The sequence below is a fragment of the Schistocerca serialis genome, chromosome 6 (genome assembly GCF_023864345.2).
Source record: "Schistocerca serialis cubense isolate TAMUIC-IGC-003099 chromosome 6, iqSchSeri2.2, whole genome shotgun sequence".
In the NCBI taxonomy this organism is placed as follows: Eukaryota; Metazoa; Arthropoda; class Insecta; order Orthoptera; family Acrididae; genus Schistocerca; species Schistocerca serialis.
The window spans coordinates 114527710-114555554 of record NC_064643.1 but is presented as its reverse complement, the minus strand read 5'-3'; the positions used below and the strand labels follow the sequence as shown (position 1 = coordinate 114555554).

General features: G+C 38.5%; 1 protein-coding gene across 3 annotated transcripts in view; it reads left to right on the top strand.

Moving 5' to 3' along the window:
* The window catches only part of LOC126484563 (hydroxylysine kinase), a 194740-nt gene that overhangs the window by 150638 nt on the left and 16257 nt on the right, over positions 1-27845 (top strand). For all 3 annotated transcript variants that reach the window (XM_050108125.1, XM_050108126.1, XM_050108124.1), the window contains 2 exons: positions 3243-3361; positions 25744-25918. In XM_050108125.1, coding sequence (XP_049964082.1) covers positions 3243-3361; positions 25744-25918 — 294 coding nt within the window. The remainder of the gene's footprint in view (positions 1-3242; positions 3362-25743; positions 25919-27845) is intronic.

The following is a 27845-nucleotide window of genomic DNA, read 5'->3' as shown; positions in this document are numbered from 1 at the left end:
AAATTTTACAGAATCAACTGTGGTCAGTTCTTCACCTGAATATTTTATTTGCGATATGCATTCAGTAGTTTGTTTGGTCCTGAAGTGTATGATTTGAGTTTTTTCAAGATTTAATTTCATAGCATTATTTTTTATCCACTGTTCAAGTTCTTGTAGAGTTTGTTTTGTGGTCCATACTAATTCTTCAGTGTTTTTGCAGCAGACTACAGTAGTTGAGTCATCTGTGTAAAGTATTGTATCTGTATTTACTTTGCTAGGCATGTCATTTATGTAATATAAGAACAGAAGTGGTCCTAATATCGAGCATTAGGGCACACCTGCTTGTATTTCTTTCCAGCTAGAGCAACTTTTCTCTCCCTTTTGATGTATCACCACCCTTTGGTGACCGTTTTTGAGATAAAATGAAAACCATCTTATAGATTTTCCATGGAAGCCATAGGTACCCAATTTTTGGAGCAGTAGCTTATGGTTTACTGTGTCAAATGCCTTTGAGAGGTCACAAAAAATACCAGATACACTTTGTTTGTTGTTGAGGCATTTATTTACTTTAGAGATTAGTTTATTTACAGCTTGTAAAGTGTTTCATCCCTTCCTAAAACCGTATTGTTTATTGAGAATAATATTACCTTCTTTATCGTACTTTTCTAATTGATTACATACTATTCGTTCAACTATTTTAGAGAAAACTGGAAGTATAGACACTGGGCAGAAATTTACTAAATCATCTTATTTTCCATTTTTATAGATTGGACAAACTTCAGCATATTTCAGTCTGTCTGGAAAGCAACCCTCATCAAATGATTGGTTTATTATTTTACAGAGTTGAGGTGAAATTCTGTCACTTCCTGCCTAATGATATTTAGTTGGGAAACACTGTAACATCCTCCATACAGCCTGGATCATTTACTGTATGATTTTCAGATCTTGGATGACCTGAAGAGAGACATGTGTGGACATCAGATTCAATGGGATGAGGAAGTGGAAGAGAGGGTGTGGTCGTGGACCAGGCAGTTGGTGATGGCATTCTATGAAATGGGAGTTGATCATCTCATCTTCCAGTGGGATAAAATGTGTTATGGGTTTGGTGATTACTTTTGAATCAAACTATTCCATGGTCCCACTGTCGTGGGTATTTAGTTTTCATATGACTGCCCCTTATATATCAAAAACCTTAGCAAAGCCTTTATTGACAAATAAACACTCCTTCCAGCTGATCCAAAAACATATATCCTATGACATATCCTCTTGTAGCAACAGTAATCCTAAACCAGCCACTGATCAGCACTCCTCTGATCACCCAGTATCAACCTGGCCTTGAAAAGCTCAACTGTATCCTTCACCAGAGTTTTCACTTCCTGCTGCCACACCTTACCTTTCCCCTTCTCTCTTCTGTTCACATCTCTACTTCCCCATCCAGATTGTGTACTGCCATCTACAACCACCCTTCCTTCTACTCCCCCATGTGGGCAATCCTCTCTCTTTCTCTCACCCATTCCTGTCTCCCTCTCCATCTCCACCTTTCTCTCCTTGCCTTCCTTCCCTCTCCCTTCTCCCTCTGTCACTTATATGTTTTATCCTTTGTGCTGCTTTTGTCTAACCACTGGATCATCTACCAAAAAAAATACTATGTTCCACTGAGCCACTACATCCTCCTTGCCTCATGCATCATTCTCTACCCTCTCCCCACATTAATCTGCACAGACAACTGTTCTAAAAAATTGATGATAAACGGGGAGTCCTGCAGCAGCTGCAGGAGTGCATGTTTGGGCGTCTGTGTGTGAATGTGTGAACTTTACTAGAAAAAGAGCAAGAACTCAAAAGCTGATGGAAATATTGTTTTCTGTTACATGTTTCTGTGCATCATGCATTGGTCTACTACAGGTGAATGTTTGTTTTTCCTTTATTTTGTGTTATCTATTATGTTCACTACGTAATTTGGAGAAGAGGGACCAAGGGGATATGTTAAAATTTTCTTTTCCACTACTGGAGGTTCTCAGTTTCTTACTGTATGTCAGATTTGAGTTTGTTGAAGCCTTCCACAGTGGAACATATACACCAAGCCTGAACCCCAGACGAAGGGGCAAGGTCTTCAAGGGAATTGGTTTTCTCGATATCTTGAGTGAATGTTCCTTTTCTTTTGCTTTCAATGTGCACCAAGATTTTGTCGATGTTTCACAGTATCAGACAGCATTGACAGTTTCACCTCTGGGAGGGAGCTCAACAAGCAGAACATGATGCAAGAAGGGTGTTCAGCAGTGGCTGTCTTTACTGGCAGAATATTTCTATGAAGAGCTCACACAAAAGTTTGTTTCCCACTATAACAAATATCTGGGCAGTGGTAGCGTACTATGCGGAGAAATGGTTTGAGAAATACTCTTTCTTGTAAAAATAAAATTTGTCCTGAAAAAAATGTTTTCATGAGTTTTTTTCCAAAACACTACTTCCTCTCAGACATACCTTATTTTTTGGATGAAAAAATGTACAGTGGCATTGTATGGACAATGCATGCACTAGCTATTGATGTATACAATATGAATAATAATGAAAATAAACAGTGTATATACTTCCAGTTGCACAATCCATTCTAAGTCTAGTAGAAATGAGTAACTAGAAATGTAAGAGACAAAAGAGAACAAAATGAGAAAGACTAGAACACTTTGGTGACTTTAGATGTGGCATGTGCCTAGTGACCACCTTTAATATTTCTATCTTGTCTTGAAGGTAGTATTTCCACCTTGTTCACTATTTTCCTCTTCTTTTATTGTTTTCAGGCCTTTTCGATAGTAATATAAAAGCAAATTTCTTCTCTGAGATTCTGGTTATGTGACCAGCCCAATGTAGCCCCTCTTCATTAATACTTCCGCAATATTGTGTTCATTGTAGAGCAATTATAATGGGTAAAAGAGAACACAATAATGTCAAACATTATCACATACTTTGGCTACTTTGTACTTAAACCTGTTTTTTACTTTCCTAAATAATTGTTTTAATATCTGTATTTCTTCCCAGTTTATTCCATTTTGATTCCACAAAATAATGGTTTCATCAGTTCTTAGATATAGGCAGGAAGCTCCAGAGAGAGGAAAGCAGATATCAGGAAGGGAGGCGAAAGAAAAATACATTCATTTCAATTGTTCATCTAACTCCGTCTTTAACTATCACCATTTCATATTTGTTGTAAACTGTACATCTCTAATTCAAATGTATACTGACAATTAGCATATGTCATATTTAATTTTCAGAACATGCTGTGAGATTGTTGAAGTATCAGCCAGGTTCCCTCTTTCACGAGATACCAGTGACAAATCAACTGCTACAACAAGCAGGCAATTACATAGCTCGGCTAGATCTTGCCATGCAGGTATGTGAAAACTACCTGCCCTTTAATTAATCATGTCTCAAGAAAAATTAACAAATCACACAGAGTTATTCACCTCAAATATTTCTGGGACCATTTAAAATATTGTAATTCTGTTTTCACCCAGTTGAATTGTGAGAAAGTCCTCACTAAATGACATATGTAGTCTCTTCTCATAACTGTATTAATTATAGAGAAATCAACTTTGATTTTTCAAATGGAACTACATTAATTTCCACTACTACTACTGTAGTTTGAACAGAGATTAATTCAACAACATTTCAGTCTTCAACATCCAATTACTAGTTTCAGAATAATTACAGTTCAGAACTTAGGATTTATCTGTTTCCAACATCAAACCAATTGTTTTCTTGTGTGCAAGTGTGTGATTTCATAGCCACATAAGACAGAAACAGGATGTTGTACCACTGTGATACCAGGGGCACAGAGGAACTATACCTTAGATTCTGTTTATGTTATTCATGTCCACCAATTGTTGGTCAGTTTGAAAAAAATAAATGTCTTATGAAAACCAAGAGAAACTGTGTATACTACTACTTAAAGGGTAATACAGAACTTATGCAAAGAGAACAGATGAATTGTAAAAACTCTACAAGAATGAAGATTCAATGAATCTGGAAAAAATTCTACATCTGCATATGTCCTCTGGAAACCACTGAGAAGTGCTTGGCTGAGTGTATGTTCTGTTTCATTCACATACAGAGTGTGGGAAGAATGCTTGTCTAGGTGCCTTTGTGTGCTCTGCAATTAGTCTGACCTTGTCTTTGTTATCCCTATGGGAGGGCCACATGCACTCAGCACTTTCTACATCCATCACTTCCTACATTCATCACTTAAAGTTGGTTGCAGAAACATTGCAAGCAGGTTTCCCCAGGATAGTTTGCATCTAACCTTAAAGTGTCGCAACACTGTCCTATGAGTCAAACAATGTGATCATTCATGCTGCCCTTCTTTGTATCTGTTCTACGTGCCCTGTCAGTCCTATACCTAAGGGTCCCACATGCTTTAGCAATATTCTACAATAGTTTGCATGAGTGTTCTGTATGCAGCCTCCTTTGTAGACTGCATTTCCCTACTCTTATACCAACAAACCAGTTAGCCACCTGCAGTACCTATGACTGAGACTATAAGAGCATTCCATTTCATATTCCTACAAATTGTTACAATTGGGTGTGTGTATGAATCATAGGATACTACATATTTTTGTTTTGTGAAGTGCACTATTTTATTGTTAAAACAAATTTCGGGCTTGCAACCGGTCATTGTTCAATAACTCGCACAATATTTCAACTGGGCACCTGCCAGTCATCTTCAGGTGAGCTGTCGCAGACTGGCAAAAATGTCCTCTGTTCTGCAGTATATAGTGCACTGTAACTATTCTGCGCATGTGTCGAAAACTTGATAGATGGACCACACTGCCTGAGTGCCCTCCATGGTGGAATAGCAGAACTCAGTCGTCCTCTGCATTGTTGTTTGCCGCGACCATTGCTGCACTCTGTCATCTTCAATTTTAGCAAAAAGGTTAAAGAACTTCAAAGCTTTGCTCTTTTACCACACAGCTTCTCAAAAATTTGGATATGTGAGACCATCTCCTCCCTGCAAAGGCATCTGATGTGAATTTTAAAATTTTCACGGCGAATTGACTTGCAGCCCGTCATTGTTCAATACCTTGTACGATATTTCGACTGGGTACCTGCCAGTCATCTTCAGGTGAGCCGTTGCAGATTGGCGAAAACGTCCTCCGTTCTGCAGTATATAGTGCACTGTAACTATTCTGCACATGCGTCAAAAACTTGATAGATGGACCACACTGCCCGCCAGCACTGCCCTCCCTGGTGGAATAGCAGAACTTAGTTGCCCTCTGCATTGCTGTTTGCAGAGGCCGTCGGCGCGTTCTGTCGCCATTCAAGTTTTAAGTTCTTTAACATTTTTGCTCAAATCAAAGACAACAGAGTGCACCAACGGCCACTGCAGACAGCAACGCAGAGGATGACAGTTCTGCTATTCCACCAGGGAGGGCACTTCCGGCAGGCTGTATGAGCAAGGCGGAGCAGCTGAGCAGCGAACTGGGCAACTTCGCCATGCTTCTGTGCTTCATAAATGAACTACTTCGTTTGAACACTTCACGGCAAAGAGTGAAATGAATGAAGTAGTTCACGGGACTGAATGAGTTTGACCCATCTCTACTCTGGAATAGGTCATCCCGACATTGTTGGAATTTTGAACGCAAAGAACTTCCATTCATGCTGTGAGGCATTATATCAACAGATTAATAAATGGGATTGCTCAAGATGTGTGGAATTCTGTCGCGTGGTTTTAATGGGAAATCCGGATGATATTGGTAGATTTTTTTTTATTTAAATTATTCTGTTTGCTGATGAAGTTACCACTGTAAATTATGGAAAGTTGAAGAAACATGCATTTCGAGCCATTTGATTATCTTCTGTGACGAAGTGTCAGCATTGTAAATTGAAAGGACAGAGCAAGATATTGTGTACACATTTTGTCACTTGTGATAATTTAAATCATTTGGTCGTTCCAATTCATTAGGTGCATATTTTCATTCTTAGTGAGTTTGAGATGTTTTGGAAGATCTGATTTTTATTCTTGACAATTTATAATTTTTTGTTTTCATTTGTAGGTATGGATTTATCTATTCATATGAACATGGATGATTTAAAGGAGGTTTTCGAAATAGATACGTTGCCTACGATTCTTTTCTTGCAATTACGTGGGCTTATGGCTGATTATGTTCGTTGTGAGTACACCAAACTAATGTGGCTAATTAGTGTCTCATCACATCATACTCATGATGAGGTGCACCAAAGATTGATTCTGGCATTCAGTTCCAAGAGGAACATGATTTGAGAAATAGAAGATGGCCTTGAGAGATATCACAAAGATGACATACTGTTGGTGTTTGAGGTATCCCATGTAGTTATGTGTTCATGAATGTTGCATGAGTGAGCTTACCTTTCTTGAATGGTATTCTTTTTGTAGGGAAGCTTGTTGGGGATATTAAAGCATAGAGTGTCACTGTCGAAATGTGGTCAACTCTAATGTCCGATTCCACTCGTTGGCTTTCACCAATGACGTGTGACGTTATTTTGTTTGTGCCACAGATTGCGGTCAATGAAACTTAAATGATTTCTCTGGATTTCCTCGTTATGTGCATATATTAAAAATTTGTTGTACATTGTTTTGTTTTCATATCGTAATTTGTTTTCGGCATCTTTCGTTGATGAAAGTAGTCATGATTTTTAAGATCTTGGTTTCTCACGCAATTACTTTTAATTATAGGTGAGTCAGTTGTGTTTACAGCGAAAATTCTCCTTATAGAAAACTACTGTCCATAAATCAACTATTGGATTTTTGAAATCATTGGGTGTTATTGCAGAATTTTGCAAGTGCCGTGTTTGTGGAAATTATATGGTTTTGACAAAGGTTCCATCATCACGAACTTCTGACAAATACATATGGAGGTGCAGAAAAAATAATATATGGAGGTCTATATCCAGGGGGGCCTGAATCAAAAGATCGAGGCTGAATTTAGAAGTGATAGTCATGTTAACCTACTACTTTTTCTATCAGTATTCTTGTAAATCTGTCATGTACGAAGCAGGCATTTCTTGTAGCTCTGTAGTTTATTGGTTTTCATTTTGTAGAGAAGTCTACAGGGAATTTTTAGAGTATGGGGGGGGGGGGGGGGGGGAGGTTTACAGTTCAAGTAGGTGAGTCACATTTTGGAAAGAGAAAGCATGAAAAGGAGGCATTAGGTTGTTGGGCTTTGGGTTTTTCTGATGTTGTATTTAGGGTCGTACCAGACTGTACAAAGGAAGTGTTGACATCTTTAATAGAAGAATATGTGGAAGAAGGTTCCATAGTCATGTCGGATGGGTTTGCTTCACAGAAGGTATTGGGTTAAACGGTTTATCATAATTTGGTCGTGAATCACAATATTCAGTTTAAAGATTACAAGATGGGGGCATGTACCAATACTATCGAGTGGTATTGAGGGGCTGTAAAATCTGTTGTTGGGTGGGGAAAGAGAATGATTTTAGTGTTGCAAGGTCATTTTGATGAATACTGTTGGAGGAAGAGTATTCCTAAACGTTATTGTGTATTTCTTGTACTTATGAAAATATTCAGCAAAATGTACAAGTCTCATTTTGTTAGTTAGGTGTTGGTGGATCTGATATTTTTTCCTTGTTTTACGTTGCGTTTTTTTCTGTTACTGTACTGTGGGTTTGCTACTTTTTTGGTTTCTCTGAGAGGAGGTTTTTCTGTCATTAAATATTTTTTTCGTTACAATGGTGGGGTGAGGAGTGTTGCTGTGTCTTGCGCCGGAGGGGGGGGGGGGGGGGGGGTGCTATGTGATTGACTTGTGATATCATTTTTTTATTATTATAAAATTTTGCTTCTGGTTGAGGGTAGGCGGTAGGGAAGAACTGATTTGGGTGATGCCTCTTTAGTGCTGGGCAGTTTGTGATTCTTATTAATTGTTTGATTAGTTATTCTGAATTTTGCGTATTTTGTTGTAGTTTGACCTCCTAACATTACTACTTTTGGTATGTCCTTATTTTATTCTTCTTGTCAGCCTAGATAGATCTTTCATTCCTTTGGAAGTTCATATGTGGTAAGTTGCTTTTTATGTAGCCACTGTTATGTTTTCCTTTTCGATGTTTTTACTAGACTTCTCTTAACTTAATTTTCATTCCTGATGTGTCAATTTTAGTGAGTGTTATTGCTCCAGTTACAAATGAAATGTGATTCATTTAAACTTTAGATTATGGTGGGTATACATGAATTATCTAACACGAATTCTTTACAGATGAATGGAAAAACTGGTTGAAGCCGACCTCAAGGAAGAACAGATTGGATTCTGTAGAAATGTTGGAACACGGAAGGCAATACTGACCCTATGACTTACCTTAGAAGGTAGAGGAAGGAAAGGCAAACCTAAGTTTCTAGCATTTGTAGACTTAGAGAAAGCTTTTGACAATGTTGACTGGAATACTCTCTTTCAAATTCTGAAGGTGGCAGGGGTCAAATATAGGGAGTGAAAGCCTATTTACAATTTGTACAGAAACCAGAAGGCAGTTATAAGAGTCAAGGGGCATGAAAGGGAAGTAGTGGTGGGGAAGGGAGTGAGACAGGATTGTAGCCTATCCCCGATGTTATTCAATCTGTATATTGAGCAAGCAGTAAAGGAAAGAATAGAAAAATTTGGAATAGGAATTAAAATCCACGGAGGAGAAACAAAAACTTTGAAGTGTGCCAATGACACTGTAATTCTGTCAGACAGCAAAGGACCTGGAAGAGCAATTAAATGGAATGGACTGTGTCTTGAAAGGAAGATACAAGATAACATCAACAAAAGCAAAATGAGGATAATGGAATGTAGTCGAATTAAATCGGGTGTTGCTGAGGGAATTAGATTAGGAAATGAGATGCTTAGAGTATTAGATGAGTTTTTCTATTTGGGGAACAAAATAACTGCTGATGGTTGAAGTAGAGAGTATATAAAATGTAGATTAGCAATGGCAAGGAAAGCGTTTCTGAAGAAAAGGCGTTTGTTAACATCGAGTATAGATTTAAGTGTCAGGAAGTCTTTCCTGAAAGTATTGTATGGAGTGTAGCTGTGTATGGAAGTGAAACATGGATGATAAAATAGTTAAGACAAGAAGGGAATAGAAGCTTTAGAAATGTGGTGCTACAGAAGAATGCTTAAGATTAGATGGGTATATCACGTAAATAATGAGGTGGTACTGAATAGAATTGGGGAAAAGAGAAATTTGTGGCACAACTTGACTAGAAGAAGGAATTGGTTCGTAGGATGTGTTCTGAGGCATGAAGGGATCACCAGTTTTGTATTGGATGGTAGTGTGGAGGGTAAAAATAATAGAGGGAGACGAAGAGATGAATACACTAAGCAGATTCAGAAGAATGTTGGTTACAGTAGGGATTTGGAGATGATGAAACTTGCACAGGATAGAGCAGCATGGAGAGCTGCATCAACCAGTCTCTGGACTGAAGACCACTACAACAGTCTGCACTGTTGACTTTTGTTGTAATGGTTTTATTTCTGTCATTTGATTTTAAATTTGCCTTAATTTACACTGTATTCATTTTTCCCCTTCTTTCCATTCGTAAGTGGAGCAATGCAAGCAATATTTTGTTTTGTATACATGAATTATTGTTGCACTGTTGACTTTAGTTGTAATGGGTTTATTTCTATCATTTGACTTTTAGATTTGCCTTACTTTACTCAGTGCTCATTCTTTCTCATCTTTCCTTTGTTTTTCATTGCCTTCCAAGCCACAAATGCTCCAACATCCAAGCAACACTGTATCAAAGGTCTGGACCATGGCGAACATACGGATACGAAATCGCACTTGTTGTTGGGGCAATGTCTGATGCCCTAAATTCCTTTCGCCAATAGTTATTGTTCAGTGTCGACATTTCCTCCCCATTTAAAAAATATTCTGGCTAGAACAGCCAGAGACGTGATATGTGCATGAATTTTGTGTGTATGGATGTGTAGGTGTGGTGTGCTTCCTTTCTGAAGAAGGCTTTGGCTGGAAATTTATCGTCATGCCCACCTTGTGCTCGGCATGTGATTAGCAATCTATCTGTGTCACAGTATAGTTATTTTGTCATGAAGTTCATTGTAAATACACCATTACACTTCAACAGGTACAATGTCATACATAATTATGAAACCAGAAGAAAAATTGCATTCATTATGCCAATAGGTTTCCAATACAACAACTAAAAGTTTTGATCACTTACCCATTCATATAAACTGTCTGGCAAACAGCAAAGTAAAATTTTGAAACTAAATTGAAGAAGTTTCTCTTTGATAACTCCTATTTGGAAATTTGTGGTAAGGTCTTATGGGACCAAACTGCTGAGGTCACTGGTCCCTAAGCTTATGCACAACTTAATCTAATTTAAAATAACTTATGCTAAGGACAACAAACACACAACTATGACTGAAGGAAGGACTCGAACCTCCGATGGGGCGAGCCATGCGGGTCGTGACAATTGGAGATAGGCAAACTCGTTCGTACTTGGGAACTATTTCACTGGTGATCACTCTTTTTTGGGAATTGTTCATTTTTACTCATACGCTGTTCATTTGTGCTTGGTATGTGATTCCTATGATACATTGAAAACTAGTAGCATAGGTGACTGAAGATGGAAGGTGCCAAGAGGGAGCACTTGCCTCCATCCTGGTGTACAGAGATTTTATTCATGACAGAATTCTCACACATTTGTAATTTTTGTGATTCTGCAAAACCTCTCATTTAGTCAACTGTAGCGTTATGTGGCTGATTGCAGTGAAATAATATAAGGTGGCACACGAAAAACCGGCCCGAGTACAGACTGCTCGCCAGTTATGCACAATTTGTTGACTGCTACAAGCAGAATAGATAAACATGTAATTATTAGGCAGTGAAGAAATAACAAATAAGCTAGTGCAAACAACAGCTTCGAAACAATAGATGACAATTGGTGGGTGACAATGGGCAGTCTATTACTTGGGGCCAATTTTTTGTGTGCCACCCTGAATTGCAGAAATGATGTTGCAGAAGTTATCATATTCTCTTTTCAAAATGTGACATCAGACACTCGATTATGGCGCACAGGCTTCATTTGATTGTAAGTTGGTCTGCCTTCCATAACAATGAACATGCTCTTTTACCTTGGATCGGAAAAAGATGGAAAATGGCCACTCATGTGTGCCGTGTCGACTTCCTTTGCATGTGTAATAACAAAAAAATCTTGCCTTTTTACAAGTATTTCTTCTGCTGTTTATCGAAATAGTGAAGTAAGCTGATATGCCATTTTGTTACCTGAAAAGATGTATGCTATTACATACCCCGTAATGTTTATGTAATTTACGTAACTATAAAATACATTTTAATTACCGGTCATGGACGCTGAATAGAATACAAAAAGAACCAGAAGTTCAAAGTTCAAAAAAGGTTTGAAACAGATCTAGAATGGGTGTGTGCAGTGAACGAAACGAATAACAACTTGATCTGAACTATGAGCAGTTGGCTTGGAACTGCAACGAGTGGCCATGCGAAGAAGAAAGAGTCCAGCTGAACAAGACTGATACAGACAGGAACGGGTCTGAGGCTGGAACAAGACCTGCCAATGCGCTGTTGCGGGAATGAGACTGACCGTTTCCTGTTCCCAGAAATTCTAAGTAGAAAGCCATGACCGAGACCGAAACAGTCTGAAACGGGACCGAGGCTGGTACAAGACTGGCCAAAGTGCTGTTGTGGGAATGAGATGGACCGTTTCCCATTCCTGGGAACTACAAGTAGAAAGCTGTGACTGAGGTGAACTATGAAAGACCGTTCCTTAAAATTCATTTCTCGCTCGATCCATTCATCTTGATAAACCATTCCTTTGGACCCATTAATTCACGAATGACCCATCTCTAGTGACAATACGCCTTAGATCGCACGGCTATCCAGCGTGGCAACTCATTTCCACAGAAGATTATCTATTGCTGTAATGTATAAATGGTGACGGGTAGGAATTACTAACATCTGTTGGACTTCAATTAAAGAACATAAAAACTAATAAATGATCAGCATGCAGGCATATTTTCAAAAAAAATTATGTCAATATATAGTGACTTTTTTCCATACCATTACAATTTATTGTGCAAATGATACATGGAACTTGAATGTAACTAATTATTGGCATATCAAAAAGTAAAAAGTAAATACTCCAGTGTCAGTGACAACATACAAGATTTCACTGTAAAGAAGTGTGAGGAATATATTGTAGAACCACCAACTCATATAACTAAGCAGCCTTTAGTAACGGAGTTTTCAGAGACCTCCAAAAGTTGCTGAAGTTACCCCACACAACAAAAAAGGGCCTGAAAATGATGTAGATAGTTACAGGCCAGTGGCTTAGCTCAGAAAATTTCAAAAAATATTTGATGTAAAATATGCAATCTGAGATAAAGTGAATCATTCAGGCAACATTTCAAGAGACCTGTCATTATGACATTGCCATCTGTTTACTTTTAGGCCCATAGTATACATCATTTGTTAAGATGTATCTACTAAACAAAAACAGCTCATTAAATTAAATGAATACATTCATAACTATGAAACAAGACAGCAGTCTGACCTATATATGATTCAGTCCAGAGCAACTGGTTACCAGAGAAGTGTCGTACATGTTGGAATAATAATTTACCAGATGAAATTAAAAGAACAGAAATGGCAACAACATATATTTTTTTAAATCTTTTGGAACAAAACTTTTACACAGCAAATGGTTTTTTTAAAGGTGGTAATAAATATTGTCTAGTTTCTAAATAAAACATCATTTATTTCTGATAATTATGTACAGTGCATGTTTCCTGTATGTACTTGTCTGTATTTATTCCTATTTTGCTCCCACCATGTTCCATTGCATTCCATAGTATTATGAAAAGAAGTTACAATCCATGTAACAAGTGAAAGTACAATGTGATGCCTGTTATCTTCTCATGATATCGCACAGATTTTCAGGTACAGATTACAATTGTAACAAATAAATTGTAAAAATTGATTGTCAGAAAGTGTACTTGACTTGTCTAGTATCATATGTACAAACTGTACAATATTGTAATCTCTTGGACCAATAAAATACAATACAATACATTCCAACATGTTGGGAGCCCAGCTAACTACTTGCTTGTGATGAGGAAAGTGTGCTTCTATCTCTTTCCTAGTTGCAGGATAGGAGGTAAAGGCGTTATCAGATATCCTGTACTTTCACTTGATTTGGCATGACAGATTTTCTTTGCTGGCTGAATTCAAAGAAGCATTTGCAGAAGTTTATAATGGCCCAACAAGATTTAAAAAATGATATCAAAGAAATCTCTTTAGTCTGTCCAGCAGCCCTTGTACCAGCAACTGCGAACATGTATCGCAGTGGATGGTGTGCATTTCAGACATTTGATAACATAATGGAATGTTTAAGGATGTATTTATGACCACACTCTTCTGTGATTTTCTTTTTGTAGCTGTTACTGATATAATTTTGCAATGTGTTTATTTTGACACCAAACTCATGACATGACGTTATTATTAAACAATCTTTATACCTCAGTTACAAACCATTCAAATTTTGATGTGTGATTGAAGGCCCTGGCAGGAACAAGAGCTGAATGGTTGCCATAGTTAACTAGTGAATAATCAGATGCCATGTCATTTGCCTTGCAGTTGCTGTGTTAGTCCAACCACATGTAGACAAATATGATTCAGTGGTGATTTTTGTTAGTGGGGTCCAGATAATAAGTCAATAAACTTTAGAATGGAATTTTTACAAATGGTTTATTATATACTCTACACTTATGCCATACTACTTAAAAATACAAGAAAAATAAGAAATATGGTAATTACACAGTTATAAATAGGCCTAATCCACAAAATTCTGTAATCAGTAATAAAGTGTGTGTAGAAGAGAACTCAACATTATTTTTTTTGTGTGTGTGTGTGTGTGTGTGTGTGTGTGTGTGTGTGTGTGTGTGTGTGTACGCGTGTGTGCATGTGTGTGCGTGCATGCGTGTGCGTGCATGCGTGTAGTCTTTCATACTTAATATATTAAAGGGTATTTGTTGTAGCAAATAATCTCCTTCATTAATTTCAGAATCAGTGTAAGAATACTCGAGTTTCAAACACAAAGCTCCAGAGTATACTAAAACTCCAACCAAATAGGCCTCAGAAGGCCCAGCTTTAGCAATTCTGCTAGGGGTACAGGATTAACTAGATAAAGCTCTGGCTATGGACATGCAGACAATTGGGCAAGGAGGGAAGAGAGACGAGGGATTTGCTGGGTGCAAGGAAAGGGGGGTTTGTGTGGTGCTGGCAAAGTGGAGATGAAACCATATCACTATCACTGCAGTTTTAGGAGCTGGGGTTGTGGAGGTAGAACAAGCCACCTCTCACTGGCCCCATTGGCTTTGGGTGGGGAAAGGAGAATTAGTTCATCACTGTGGAAGGATGCACTGAGGGGATGGGTGAGAGGGGCTAGTGGTAAGGTCTGGTCCAGCCCGGCTTCTGGCAGCTCAGAGTAACATTGTGTCCTTGAAACAGAGCAATGGGGACTGGGCCACATTACCTCTAGTCTCCGTCATTCGCAATATGCTAAAATCATGTCATACTCAAACTATTTGATACAATACTGAGAAAATAGGCAGAAGAAAATTGTATCACAAAATATGTGATGGGGTCGGGCCCCTCTGACCCTTAACAAGAAGCTGTCCCTGATGTGGTAGGTATCAAATGTGTTTTATTCCAGTCTCTGATCACAATATCAATTCTTTTGATGATGACTGGTTTCAGAATGGATATTGTGATCAAAGACTGGAATAAAAAACATTTGACAGTTGCTGTGGTCTTCAGTCCTGAGACTGGTTTGATGCAGCTCTCATACAGTACAGCTGCATGCCCTCGGGAAAAATTATGGCTGTAGTTTCCCCTTGCTTTCAACCATTCGCAATACCAGCACAGCATGGCCGTTTTGGTTAGTGTTACAAGGCCATATCAGTCAATCATCCAGACTGTTGCCCCTGCAACTTCTGAAAAGGCTGCTGCCCCTCTTCAGGAACCACGCGTTTGTCTGGCCTCTCTCCGTTGTGATTGCACCTATGGTACAGCTATCTGTATCGCTGAGGCACGCAAGCCTCCCCACCAACGGCAAGGTCCATGGTTCATGGGGGATGTGAATGTCGCAGCTAGTGAAAATAGTGCCATGATTGATATCAGTTTTGAAGTAAACTCTTCTCCAGTATTATATGTTTGTAAGCTAAGGCTGCATCAAGCTGGAGCACCCATCAGCTTGATCTGACAGTTCTAAATAACAACACACACTTCTGCACAAGACAGCAATCAGTTTGTGAACAGATAAATCCAAAGTTCTAAATATTGTAATTTCTCCATTACTATTAATTGGATTTTGAAGAGTGAAACACTGTTGAATTTGTCTCTTGTAGAACTATGATACTGTTCCATTTGAAAAACTGGAGTTGATACTGATTCTGCAATTAATATACCTATGGGAAGATGTATGGTCTTTTTCACAATTCATTGGAGTGAAAACAGGATTACAGTGTCTTAAATGGTTCAGGAAATATTTGAGGTGAGCAACTTAGCTGAATCACCCAGTATATAAAAGTCTTCTTTAAGTATCATAGCTGTTTGTCAAGCTGGGAGTAACACGTAGAGTCTTGCTTGAAACAATGAGATAACAATACCTCTACTGGGTATTTGTTTTTCCCGTTTCATTGCTACTGAGTGGACTGGGACAGTGGTAAGACAACAGGACTCATATTTGGGGGGATGGCTGTTTAATTCCTAATCCAGATTAAGTTTCATGTGATTTCCCTGAATCACTCAAGGCAACTGACAGAATGGCTCTATTAAAAGGGTGCGTCCTGTTTCATTACTCATCCTTCCTCACTCTGATCTTATGCTCTGTCTCTAAAGATCTCATTGTTGATGGGATGTTAAAATCTAATCCTCCCCCCTCCTCCCTAAGTTTCTGTGTAATGAGGGTTCAATTCATATGAATTATTTTTGAAAACAGAATATTTAATTTATTCCTTGGATAAGATGCATGCGTTTGTGTGTCATCAGTGATCAGCACTATTCCTGTGTTAATTCATATGTCTCATTTGGATTTATGGCATAGTGATGTATTTTTTACAAGGTACCTCATTTTCTAGTAACTGGTCAGATGCCACTTACCAGCACGTAGCTTACCATCACTTTCTACATCTACATCGATAGACTGCAAGCCACTGTACAGTGCACTGCAGAGAGTAGCCTGTACCACTAGTAGTCGTTTCCTTCCCTGTTCTACTCGGAAATAGAGTGAGGGTAAAATGACATGTCAATATGCCTCTATATGAACCCTAATTTCTCATATCTTCATGGTCTTTACGTGAAATGTTTGTTGGTGGCAGTCAGCTTCAACTTTGCACTTGATCCTCCAAAATGATAGGTGTTGCAGGCCAAAGAATTGCTTGTTAATGTATATTCTGGCTTGGTGTCTGAGTGAATTTGGATATGAATTGAAATATCAGGGTTCAATATCTAGGATTAAAAAATACAGAATGTTTAAAAAAAGGTGTCACACGTTCCTACAGGTTGTAGAAGTGGTCAAAACTGTAAGAAAAGTTCCTATAATGATATGTCCAGAAACCAGTAGTTGTTGAAATGTGAGCCAGTCTATCCTCGCAGTCCAATCTGTATGTTACGTGTTACATAGAAGTAGACACTATAGGCAGAGCTGCATGTCATTACCATGCATCCTGGAACATTCTTCAGCCCTTTTTCACAGTGAATTATGCCCTCTTTCAAGTACACCTGGCTCCCTACAGATTGCATCACATGCATTGGTCACAAGCTCCTGTAACATCTACATATTGTTGATTGTCTGTGGATTATGTGATGGTACCCCACTGTAAGGTTTCATGGGTAGGGTACTGGTCAAGAAAGTCCAGTAACACAGCCTCTCCACTCACTGGACCTGAATCCATTGGATTTCTGGCTATAGGGACATTTAAAGACATTGGCGTGTGCGCAACCCATGGACCATGTGCAGATGTTACAAGAGTCTGAGGCGATCTAAATGGAACCAGGTATATTTGACATTACGCACCATTCACTGTGAACAAGGGCTGAAGAATGTGTCAGCTCATTTGGTGACCACATGCAGCATTGTCTACAGCAGGCCCAGCCAACATTTGAACTCCTAGAGCACCCTCGCACCCCATGAGTCTGCTGAGTTCCCTAACCACTGCGTTATTCCGAGCAGCTGTTAGTGTGGTGGCTGTATGCTAAAGGCTACACACACAGGAAAATTACAAATACGTGTTTGCAACAGAGTGCAGCTATTTCTAAGAGATGAATATTGTATTTCTAAGAGATGAATATTGCAGCATTGTTTTATAAGTATGTGTTTCTCAGACGTGTCTGTTTTTAACTTTAGGCATCTAACATTAAGTTGTGATGTTTGTAAGCTTATACACATTTCAGTTTCAGAACATGTAATAATTCTGGAAATATGGGACCAGGTGTATTTGAAGTAATGCGTGATTCACTGTGGAGAAGGGCTGAAGTCTGCATAACCCCAGTGACACATGGAGTTACGCAGATTATAATCTGTTGAACCCATACATTGATAGGAGTTTGTCAGTTTCATAAGAGAAATAAAAATGTTCACACACATTGTTGAAACAAACACTGAAGTGAGTTGCCATGCTTGTTTGTGCAGTCAAAGATATTGCTCTTGGGGAAACATTTTACAAAAGTCTTGTAAATTCTGAATTGGATAAACCAGTTATTGAACTAGGTGCCCCACTGCAATCTGTCACCTCAAGTAAGGAATAATGAGCTATATTGACAGCATGAAAGATCTGACAAATAAATCAAATGTCTCCCAGTTTCTTTGAGAATTCATGATGAAATGCTTCAATTACTGAAACGTATTCAGTCATGTCTGGTGCACAAATGACTGCCTTCGGTTATGGGAAGTGTTTCATGTCATGAATTTGAAGCTGATTTTTCCACAGTATTAATTTTTGATTGATAGCATCAGTTTTGTCACCACTCAGATTTAACTCAGTTTTGTTCCTTAATTGGAGCCTTCAGTTCAGCCAGTATTGAGCATCATTCATCAGAAATAAAGTGCATCATATCATCTCACCCATCTCCTCCCATCTCTATATCTAACATGACTTTCTCCTCAAGTTCTGCTTTGAATAATGAAAACAGCGAAGTTGTACTAATGTTTAGATTGTATGTTGCTTTGTGAGTCCTCCTGCAGTTGTACATGTGAGCCAGTTGACAGTTCAGAGGAAAGCAGCCTGTAATGAATCAGTATTTTATTATGTTGACTTGTTATCAATCTATAAACCCACATTTTCTTTTGTAAATTGTAATTATAAATTGTGTTATTCAGACAAAGATCTTGAAGTGTTATTTAAGCAGGGAAGAGCATTTAAATTAAAGAACAAGAATGTAATTTATGTTGTGGCTCACATTACAAATTTGGGACATTCTATTCCTAACATGCATTTGAGGTCAAAAGTGTCCTCAAACTGTTAGGAGTAAGGATCTGGTTTTTATCAAAGAAAATACATATTATGTTGGCATTCAAACGACAGATTAAAGACTTCTAAAAATATTTATACCATGTGAAATACTGTAATATATTGAAAGAGGCATGTGACTCAGTGTTATGTGACTCATGTTAATTACTACATCTTGTTGGAAAAACTTTTTTCCTGTAAGCAGAGAAATGAAAATATGACATTATGTGCCAAATAACATAAACTTAACATTAACATTTAACTTTCAAACACTATGAAAAATTATAAGAGCGTGGCATCTGGGAAAATGAACTGTAAATTAAATTAAAAGTCAGAAAACTGAAAATATCCTCTGGCATTGACAACATCAAGTGGATTAATTTTCTTTATAATTTCGTCACATTTTACAGGCCATTTCCAATACTGACCAGCACACTCCATTGCACTGATCAAGTAAGAATTTCCAAAAACTGCATGTACTTCTCCAGCATTGAATTTACTGTCATATTCCACTTTGTTCCAGTCTCCAATTTTCACACTTTCTATAGTTTCTTCAGTATGATGATCTGCAGCAGCAAAATTCTGTGGAGACAGCAGATTGTTTGTAGTATTCCTTGCTTGTAGTGAAAGCAGTGAATGCTTTTATGTTTGGTACTGATGGTGCTGAAGAAAATATTTGAGCCAGATTAAGTTTCAGATTGATTCCTTGAATTTCATCAGCAGACACATGAAAAACCTCCATAGTTATGGTACTTGCAGCTACCTGAGCAAAAGTTGATGCATCACCTACTATGAATTTTCGCTTTTTTACTGCATTCCTCACTAGCCTTTCCACAACTGCACCAAATCTATATATGGCCCCTTTACCGTGGGATGTAGCAAATAAGTTCCAGTAGATTTCCACATTATAGAATGATTGAAATTGAGGTACAGCAGCAGTAATATATTTGTTTTTAAATTGTAAGGCAGGTTCATTTGACCAGATTGAAACTACCTTCACATTTTCAGGTATAATTGGCAATACCTTGCCAATCTAAGCAATTGCAGCACTCGAGCCATGGTTTTATCCAGAGCACTGTGACTTGTATGGTGACAAACACGATTTACTAGGTTGCTGGTCATGCATCTCATGCTGCCTTTGTTTTCTAACTTGCTCTGTATTTTTTAGCTCTTCTTTCTTCTAATACCAGCCCTTGCTTATGTTGACTCAACTGTATAAACTTTTATTTCTGCTTCTGCTGGCTTTTTTGAGCTTCTTCCAGATGCTTCTTCTTAAATTCTTCATGTTTTCCTTCACTCTTTAATTGTTCTCTCCTCCTACTCGGACTTTCTGCTGCTGCTGAGAGCATCCTCTTCTTCTGATCTTAAAATAATACAACTGTGACTCAGATTACTTGACACATGTTACTCATTTAATTTTCTGTTTTTACAATATTGTTTCAAATTTGGAAATTTTTAGTAGTGATATTAGTTGCAGATTCACACTAAGAAGTAAATTACTGAACAAGATAAAGTTGTCTCTAATATTTCTCTTGTCATAAAAACTTAATTACATGAAAGTGACTCATGTTACATGAAAATTCCTGCTGTTGTATTATATTATTTACCCCAACCTACAGAGTACCTACTTCAGTTTTATACTCTTTACACAATACATTTGGGTACTTAACAGTAATAATAATAATGATATGCTAATTCGTACCTGCCAGTTAGCTGAAATGAAGGTCCAAAACCTCCAATAATTCACACTCTCATCACATGGAAAAACATATGGCATTATAAAAATGGCTACAAATTATGGAGGGAAAGCAATGATGGGCCACAAACCATTATTGCCATACAGTAACAAGTCCATCATTTTCAAAAAATATATAATAAGTACCAAATTTTAAACTTTTAAATATCGTAAGTGTGTCCTACTTTACATGGAATATTCCATCAGTTAAGTCGTCATTCATCAAATTAAGTTAAGTCCCACCACAAAGGAGAATCTTTGGGGGTGTGAAGTGAGTCACCATTCAAGCCAACATTCATAAAACATTGAAGAAATAACTTCATGTTCAATGTGGGTCTTGCACAGAGTCTTCTAGCATACCAGGAAAAGATAATTAGTTATAGCCTACATCTGGAGAGCAGCCAAGCTCTATACAAATATCCTACGGAAAGTATCTGAGAAATGGAAACTAGTTAGGCACATTGATTCAGATGCCTGGTCAGATGGTTCTTCATTTTTCCCAAAATGTGTAAAACAAATAACAGTTAGTTACTGTGTTTAAGAGCCACATTGTATCAACAGCCCTCAATGACTAATATATTTTTAAAGTACCACAATTTGTGCAATAGGAAGAGTTGTGAGCAACTGAGAATGTCGGTGCTTAGTGCATTCTACATACAGAGAGAGAATGCTTTCAGTGGCACCAGTTGTCCACTCTCCTGGCAACTGTAAAAAACTGGGGTGTTCAAGTGGAAGCTCATTTTCTACTTACAATTTCTGATCATGAAATTGATATTCATGGAATAATATTGGTCAATATAATACTTTTTGTATTTGTTTTACATCAGTCTTTATGAGCACCACAGTAGTAAAATAGAAATCACCAAATGTGTAACACTAAAATATCAACATTAAATGCCTAATGTGCAAACTGAAGAACACAAGACAAGCAGAATTGTCAGAATATCACAATTGGCTGCTGTATGATACAGTACACTACCTCTTGCTATTGCATGTCAAGCCCATCATCCATGTCCTTACCAATCCTTAGATAATATGGGTTATTTCCCTATAAGTGTCAGATCTGAGTAAGTGAGTGAAAAATCTTTTACTAAGATTGAATTTTTGTAGCATTCTGTGGATAATATAATTGATTTCAATTTTCAACCCAACACTTGGTGCCAAACGCCAAGTTTTAACTTGTCACGTGTGATCAGTACTATGCACTTTCAAACAGCTTACCTGTTAGTACTGCAAATAGATATAAATAAGTGTACACAAAAAGGAATTTTGTGTATTATTCCTTGAAGTCCAGCTGAATGACAAGTTATATTAGAGTCAGCACACATATAAAATTATGCAGCAGCTTAGTTCATCACGTTTAGCACTAGAAAAGAAATTGAAACTATAGGTTGTTCACAATGTCCTGAACAAGGGCTCCCTAGTTCTGGATTGACTGAAGCCAGTAGGAGTTAGTCGACTTTGAGCTATGAGTGTTTCACTTCCAGCCGTTTTCAACATTGGCGATCTAGCAATGCAGTAACTGTGTGTATTGTAGCCACTAAAATGATTGTCATGTTCTACCATGATGTACCAAACCAGAAAGCAAGTGTGATTACCAGAACAGTGTGAAGAAAGCACAGCATGTTCGCACCACTCCGCCACTTTTACCATTGTCGTATATCTGTTGGGCTTTAGTAGGAAGAGCTTGCTTCCTTTGCTCCACACACTTGCGTGAAAGGTGGTCCAGGATATCGTGAACAAACTACACTGATCAACCAGAACATATGACTACCTACCTAATAGCCGGTATGTCCACCTTTGGCATGGATAACAGCGGTGATGTGTCATGACATGGAAGCTTTGAGGCCTCAGTAGGTCAATGGAGGGAGCTGGCACCACGTCTGCATGTCATCTAATTCTGGATACGGGATGGCAAGCTCTGATGCCATGTTCAATCACATTGCAGATGTGTTCAGTTGGGTTCAGACCTGGCGATTTGGGGGCCAGCACATCAGTTGGAACTTGCCACTGTGTTCCTCAAACTGCTCAATCACACTCCTGGGCTTGTGACAGGACACATTATCAAGTTGAAAAACGCCACAGCCACATAAAACTTGATAGTCATGAAGCAGTGTAAGTCATATGCAACTAAATATTTTCATAATTTCATTCTGGAGACATTCCCCAGACTGTGGCAAAGCAAGTCTCTTCCAGGAGTGCTAGTTCTGCAACGTTTGCTGAAGAGCTTCTGTGAAGTTTGGAAGGTAGGAACAAGGTACTGGCAGAAGTAAACCTGTGAGGAAGGGTCATGAGTCATACTTGGGTAGCTCAGTTGGTAGAGCACTTGTCTGTGAAAGACAAAGGTCGAGAGTTTGAATTTCGGTCCAGCACTTAGTTTGAATCAGCCAGGAAGTTTCATTCCTCAAATCCTTCAACGTGCAAATTAACCTTACATCTGCAGAAAGAACCGCAGTCCACCATCTAAAAACTGATCCTGACCTTACAATCCTACCTGTGGATAAAGGTTCCACCACTGTTATTTTGAACTGCAAGGATTATCTTGGAGAAGGACTTGGCCAGCTGTCAGATACATCCACCTACAAACCTTGTCACAGTGACTCTATTCCAGAACTCCAGCAGGCTCTCTAGTCACTCCTCAAATCCTTAGGCCTATCCCAGAACCTCTCCCCAGAGTCCATCTCTCTGCCCAACCCTACTATGCCTCACACTCCCACCTTCTACATGCTTCCTAAAGTTCATAAACCGAACCACCCAGGACACCCAGTTGTGGCTGGTTAATGTGCCCCCACTGATAGAATCTATGCTCTTGTGGACCAACACCTTCAACCTACTACCAGGAACCTACCCTCCTGTATAAAAGATACCAACCACAGTCTCCACCGACTCTCCAAGATCCTGTTAATTTACCACACGGTGCCCTGCTCATCACAATTGATGCTACCTCCCTGTACACTAATATCCCTAATGCCCATGGCCTTACCACTATTGAACACTACCTTTCCCAACACTTGACAGATTCGAAACTGACAACCTCCTTCCTAGTTACCATGACCAGTTATATCCTCACCCACAATTATCCTCCTTTGAAGGCATTACCTACAAATAAATCTTGGGTACAGCTATGGGCACATGCATGGCACCATCCTATGCCAACCTATTCATGGGCCATCTAGAGAATCCTTCCTAAACACTCAGATTCCTAACCCCTCACCTGGTTCAGATTCATTGATGACATCTTTGCAACTTGGATTGAGGGTGAGGAAACTCTACCCACATTCCTCCAGAACCTCAACTACTTCTCCCCCATTTGATTCACCTGGTCCTGCTCAACACACCAAGCCACCTTCCTAGATGTTGACTTCCACCTCAAAGATTGCTACATCAGTACCTCCCTCCATATCAAACCTACTAACCAGCAACAATACTTTGACAACTGCCACCCGTTCCATACCAAGAAGTCCCTTTCATACAGCCTAGCCACTTGTGGTTGTCACATCTGCAGTGATGAGCGATCACTCTCGAAATATACCGAGGGTCTCACTGAAGCCTTCATAGACCGTAATTATCCTCCCAACCTCATACAAAAACAAGTCTGTACCTTATCCTTCCAGTCCCCCACCACCTCACAAAGTTCCAGCGTCTGGCCACAGAGGAGCATTCTCCTCATAGCTTAGTACCATCCAGGACTGGAGCAACTGAATTACATTCTCCGCCAGGGTTTCTACTACCTCTCATTGTGCCCTGAAATGAGAAATGTCCTGCACACCATCCTTGCCACCCCTCCCACAGTGGTATTCTGCCATCCACTAACCTCACAATATACTTGTCCATCCTTACACAACCCCTGCTCACAACCTCTTACCTTGTGGCTCATACCCCTATAGTAGACCTTGAGGCAAGACCTGTCCCATGCACCCTCCCATCACCACCTACAAACATCACCTATCCCATCAAAGGCAGGGCTACCTGTGAAACCAGTCATGTGATCTACAAGCCAACCACTGTGCTGCATTCTATGTGGGATAACAAAACAAGTTGTCTGTCCACATGAATGGTCATCGACAAACTGTGGCCAAGAAACAAGTGGACCACCCTAACGCTGAGCATGCTGTCAAACATGACATCCTTCATTTCAGTGACTGCTTCATAGCCTGTGCCATATGGATCCTTCCCACCAATATGAGCTTTTCTGAGTTGCAAAGGTTGGAACTTTCCCTGCCATATATCCTATGTTCCCGTAACCCTCCTGGCCTCAATCTTCGTTACTCACTGTCCTCACCCATCCAGACCCTTCCCTGTTCCCATTCCAGCACTACACAACCCTCATTCCTTCATTGCACCCAGTCTTTTTACTTCTTTCCTTTTCCACTATCCCCACCTCTCCGCTGCCCTCCATCTAACCTCCTGACTGCACATAGCTGTCCTACCCTCTTTCCACCTAGTCCCTGTGCGCTCCCCAACAGCACGTCTCTGTCCCCCACCCCTACCCTACTTTCCCTCCCCCTCCCTGCCCCAGCCTTCTCCTTACCCCACCAAGTTGCTACTGCCATTATGCACTGGTGCTGCAGTGTGGCCTCAGCTGCCTGGACTGCAGTCGTGTGTGTGAGTTGCGTTTGCATGAGTGTGTATGTGTGTGTGTGTGGTCTAATTCTGATGAAAGCCTTACTTGCCAAAAGCTTTATTTGTGACAGTCTTTTTGTTGTGCCTATCTGCGACTTAGCATCTCTGCTACATGGTGAGTAGCAACTTTTCTTTTCACAATATTGTATCATTCCATCCTGGATTTTCCATTGTTTGATCATAGTCAAAAAAGCTAATTAAAGAAATGAAGCACTTCCTAAAAACAGTGTGATTTCACCAGAAATTACAAAATTCCTTTTCCTTTGTCAAGGAGCTGGAACAGAAGTACAAAATAATACCATCAGATCACCGAGAAACAAAAATACAGGGGGTGTAGTAATTAAACACTGCTCACAATATCTAGCAAAGCCTCTGATATCCCTTAGTAAATTTGTTAATGGAAAAGGACACGCTCCTTACATGTCTGTAAAACAGGAAAGTTCTGCCAGTTTGTAAAGGTGATGATGGCAGTGTGGGAAGGAGAAGTTATAAAATTCACAGAAAAATAAAATATCCTGGCTGAAGCGTAGCATGGATTTAGGAAAAAGACGGTGAAAGTTTGGAACTTTCATTTATATTCTCTTTTAGTATAAACAAATAAAGGAAGTTATTTAGCTGACGTCACACATGTACTAGCTGCTAGCTGTGTGTGTGTTATACAATGGCTGTTACTTCCAATGTTTCTCATTTTGTTTGTTCCATGTTCCTTATCCTTTGTGCCAATTTAAATGAAATATATGTAAGAGAAAGATATTTATGGTAGCAGTAGTAATGGTGGTGGTGGTAGTAGTAGTAGTAGTAGTAGTAGTAGTAGTAGTACTAGTAGTACTGATTCTTCTGCCTTGATGTTAAACAAAAGCTTGAATTTCAACTGTTTCTTTATTTTAGGGATTTCAACATACAGGATTTGAGAATCGCAAAAATATATGGCTGTTACAGCATTGTCCACTGGTACTGAAACTATTGTTTGCTGTTCCAAATGAGAATAATAAGAGTCTGGTAACAGAAGTTATCAAGTCATTTGAAGAAATTGTTCTCAGAAATCAAGAAAAGTTGGAGAAAGGTATATTCAATTTCTTCTCTCAGTATTTATCATTTTGAAAACCATATCATGGCGCAAAAAGGATTACCATTCTGTTGATTCAAATTTTAATTGTTATAAAGGGAAAAATGTTTAATAAAATCCTTATAGATCTTAGAGCATATTCAAAGCTCAAACACTATGATTTTCCTGGAGCAAAAGGTACTTCTATGAAAGAATCAGTACAGATGAATATTTGACTAATAAAACACAGTATGCTATGCTGAAGGGTAAGTGTTCAACAGAAATCAAAGTAACAATCAATATGTCTCAAGGAAGCATAGTAGGACCTGTAAGAGTTTTTAAGGATCATGGAATTTTTATCCTCACTTCCTAATAAATTTACTCCTTAATGGTTTTGCTGCTGACAGTAAAAATTAGTTTTGTTTGAACTGTGATTTACATCATCTTAATACAAGAAATAAAAGCTAATTTTCATTAAACTTTTCCCTGTTGTTTGAGTTTCAGAGTGGGATTATGTACTCTGGTGCAGAGATATTCAACAAGCTGCTACAAACATTATTCTGTATTTAAACTGGATGTCAAACTGCAGCTATTTTAGCATTCCAGCCAAAGATCCTCATACTTCATTTCCTGTTAACTGCATTATGGCAGCTTTGAAGTCTCACTGCAGTGAAAAAGAAAATACTTTCCAATTCTTCATCACATGAGCCTCACATGAGCCTTTTACAATAGAAGTTCGATTTCTGGAGTAGAGCGAAATGGACTGTTTCAAAACCAGTGAAAAAATGGAGACATGTCAGCTGTGTCAGTTGTAAACTCTGATGTGTGTGTGTGTGTGTGTGTGTATGTATGTGTGTGTGTTTTTTTCACTTATGATTTACTAATGGATGTCATTGTGCAAAAGGATGCCATGAGATTCAACACTAATTGATAGATTTGTTACTATATTATCCAAACTTTATATGTGTGTAATTTGTAAAAGCAAGTAAACAGTGAAGATATCTCTTAAAGTTGATATCCTTAGCTCAGACATGTAACTATGGATGGCAAAAACCATGAATGAACTAAGTAAGTACTCATTAAGTGTAAAATGTCCGAGGGCACCTACATCCTAGTCTAAAGTGAAACACATTTTTGCATACTTGATATCTCAAGTGATGCATTGTGTACTATAGTTTATGTATTTTTCTCAACAGGACATTATATATCAAAATTTCAAGAAGATTATCTGCACTTACAAATACTACATTTGGTCTGATTTGACAAGAGAGATACATGTACAAAGTGAGATATATAGTACATGAGATACTTGTCAGTTTCCTTCAGAATACACACAGTAGGGATACAAAGCAAGCAAAATGTTTGTGGCATGCTAAATTTTCTGTTACCATTCACAGGAACAAAACCAAACACTTATTGTAAAAGTCATAGAAAAAACTTATTTTATTCATGTGGCTATTTTCTAATGAAGTATTGCAATCTAGGATAGATATGAAAGTTCCCTGCTTCAGACAATATTACATTCTGTGGCATAGTGTTTATAATCAGGGACAAGTAAATAATTCATAATTTTGAATAACTGATAGGAATGTTTTGTCCAACTTCAGCATGGTGGAATCTGCAGGTAAACAACAATTCTACGCTCAGAGATTAGAGTTCTACATCCAGGTAGTGTTGAGATCACTTGCTACATGGCAAAAATCAGTGTTCATTGTAAAGCTGTATGAAATATACATATAATAATGTACTGTAAACAGGGGTCTGTTTATAAAGATGGAGGTAGATATTCATTTGAAAAATACTAATGTGATTATAATAATAATACTTTATTCAACATCAAATGATTCATTGAATATGCATAAAACACGTTACAATTCTTGATACATAGTACAATAACACGTTCTTCAGAATGCATCTTTGGTTAACAAAATAATTAAATTACAAA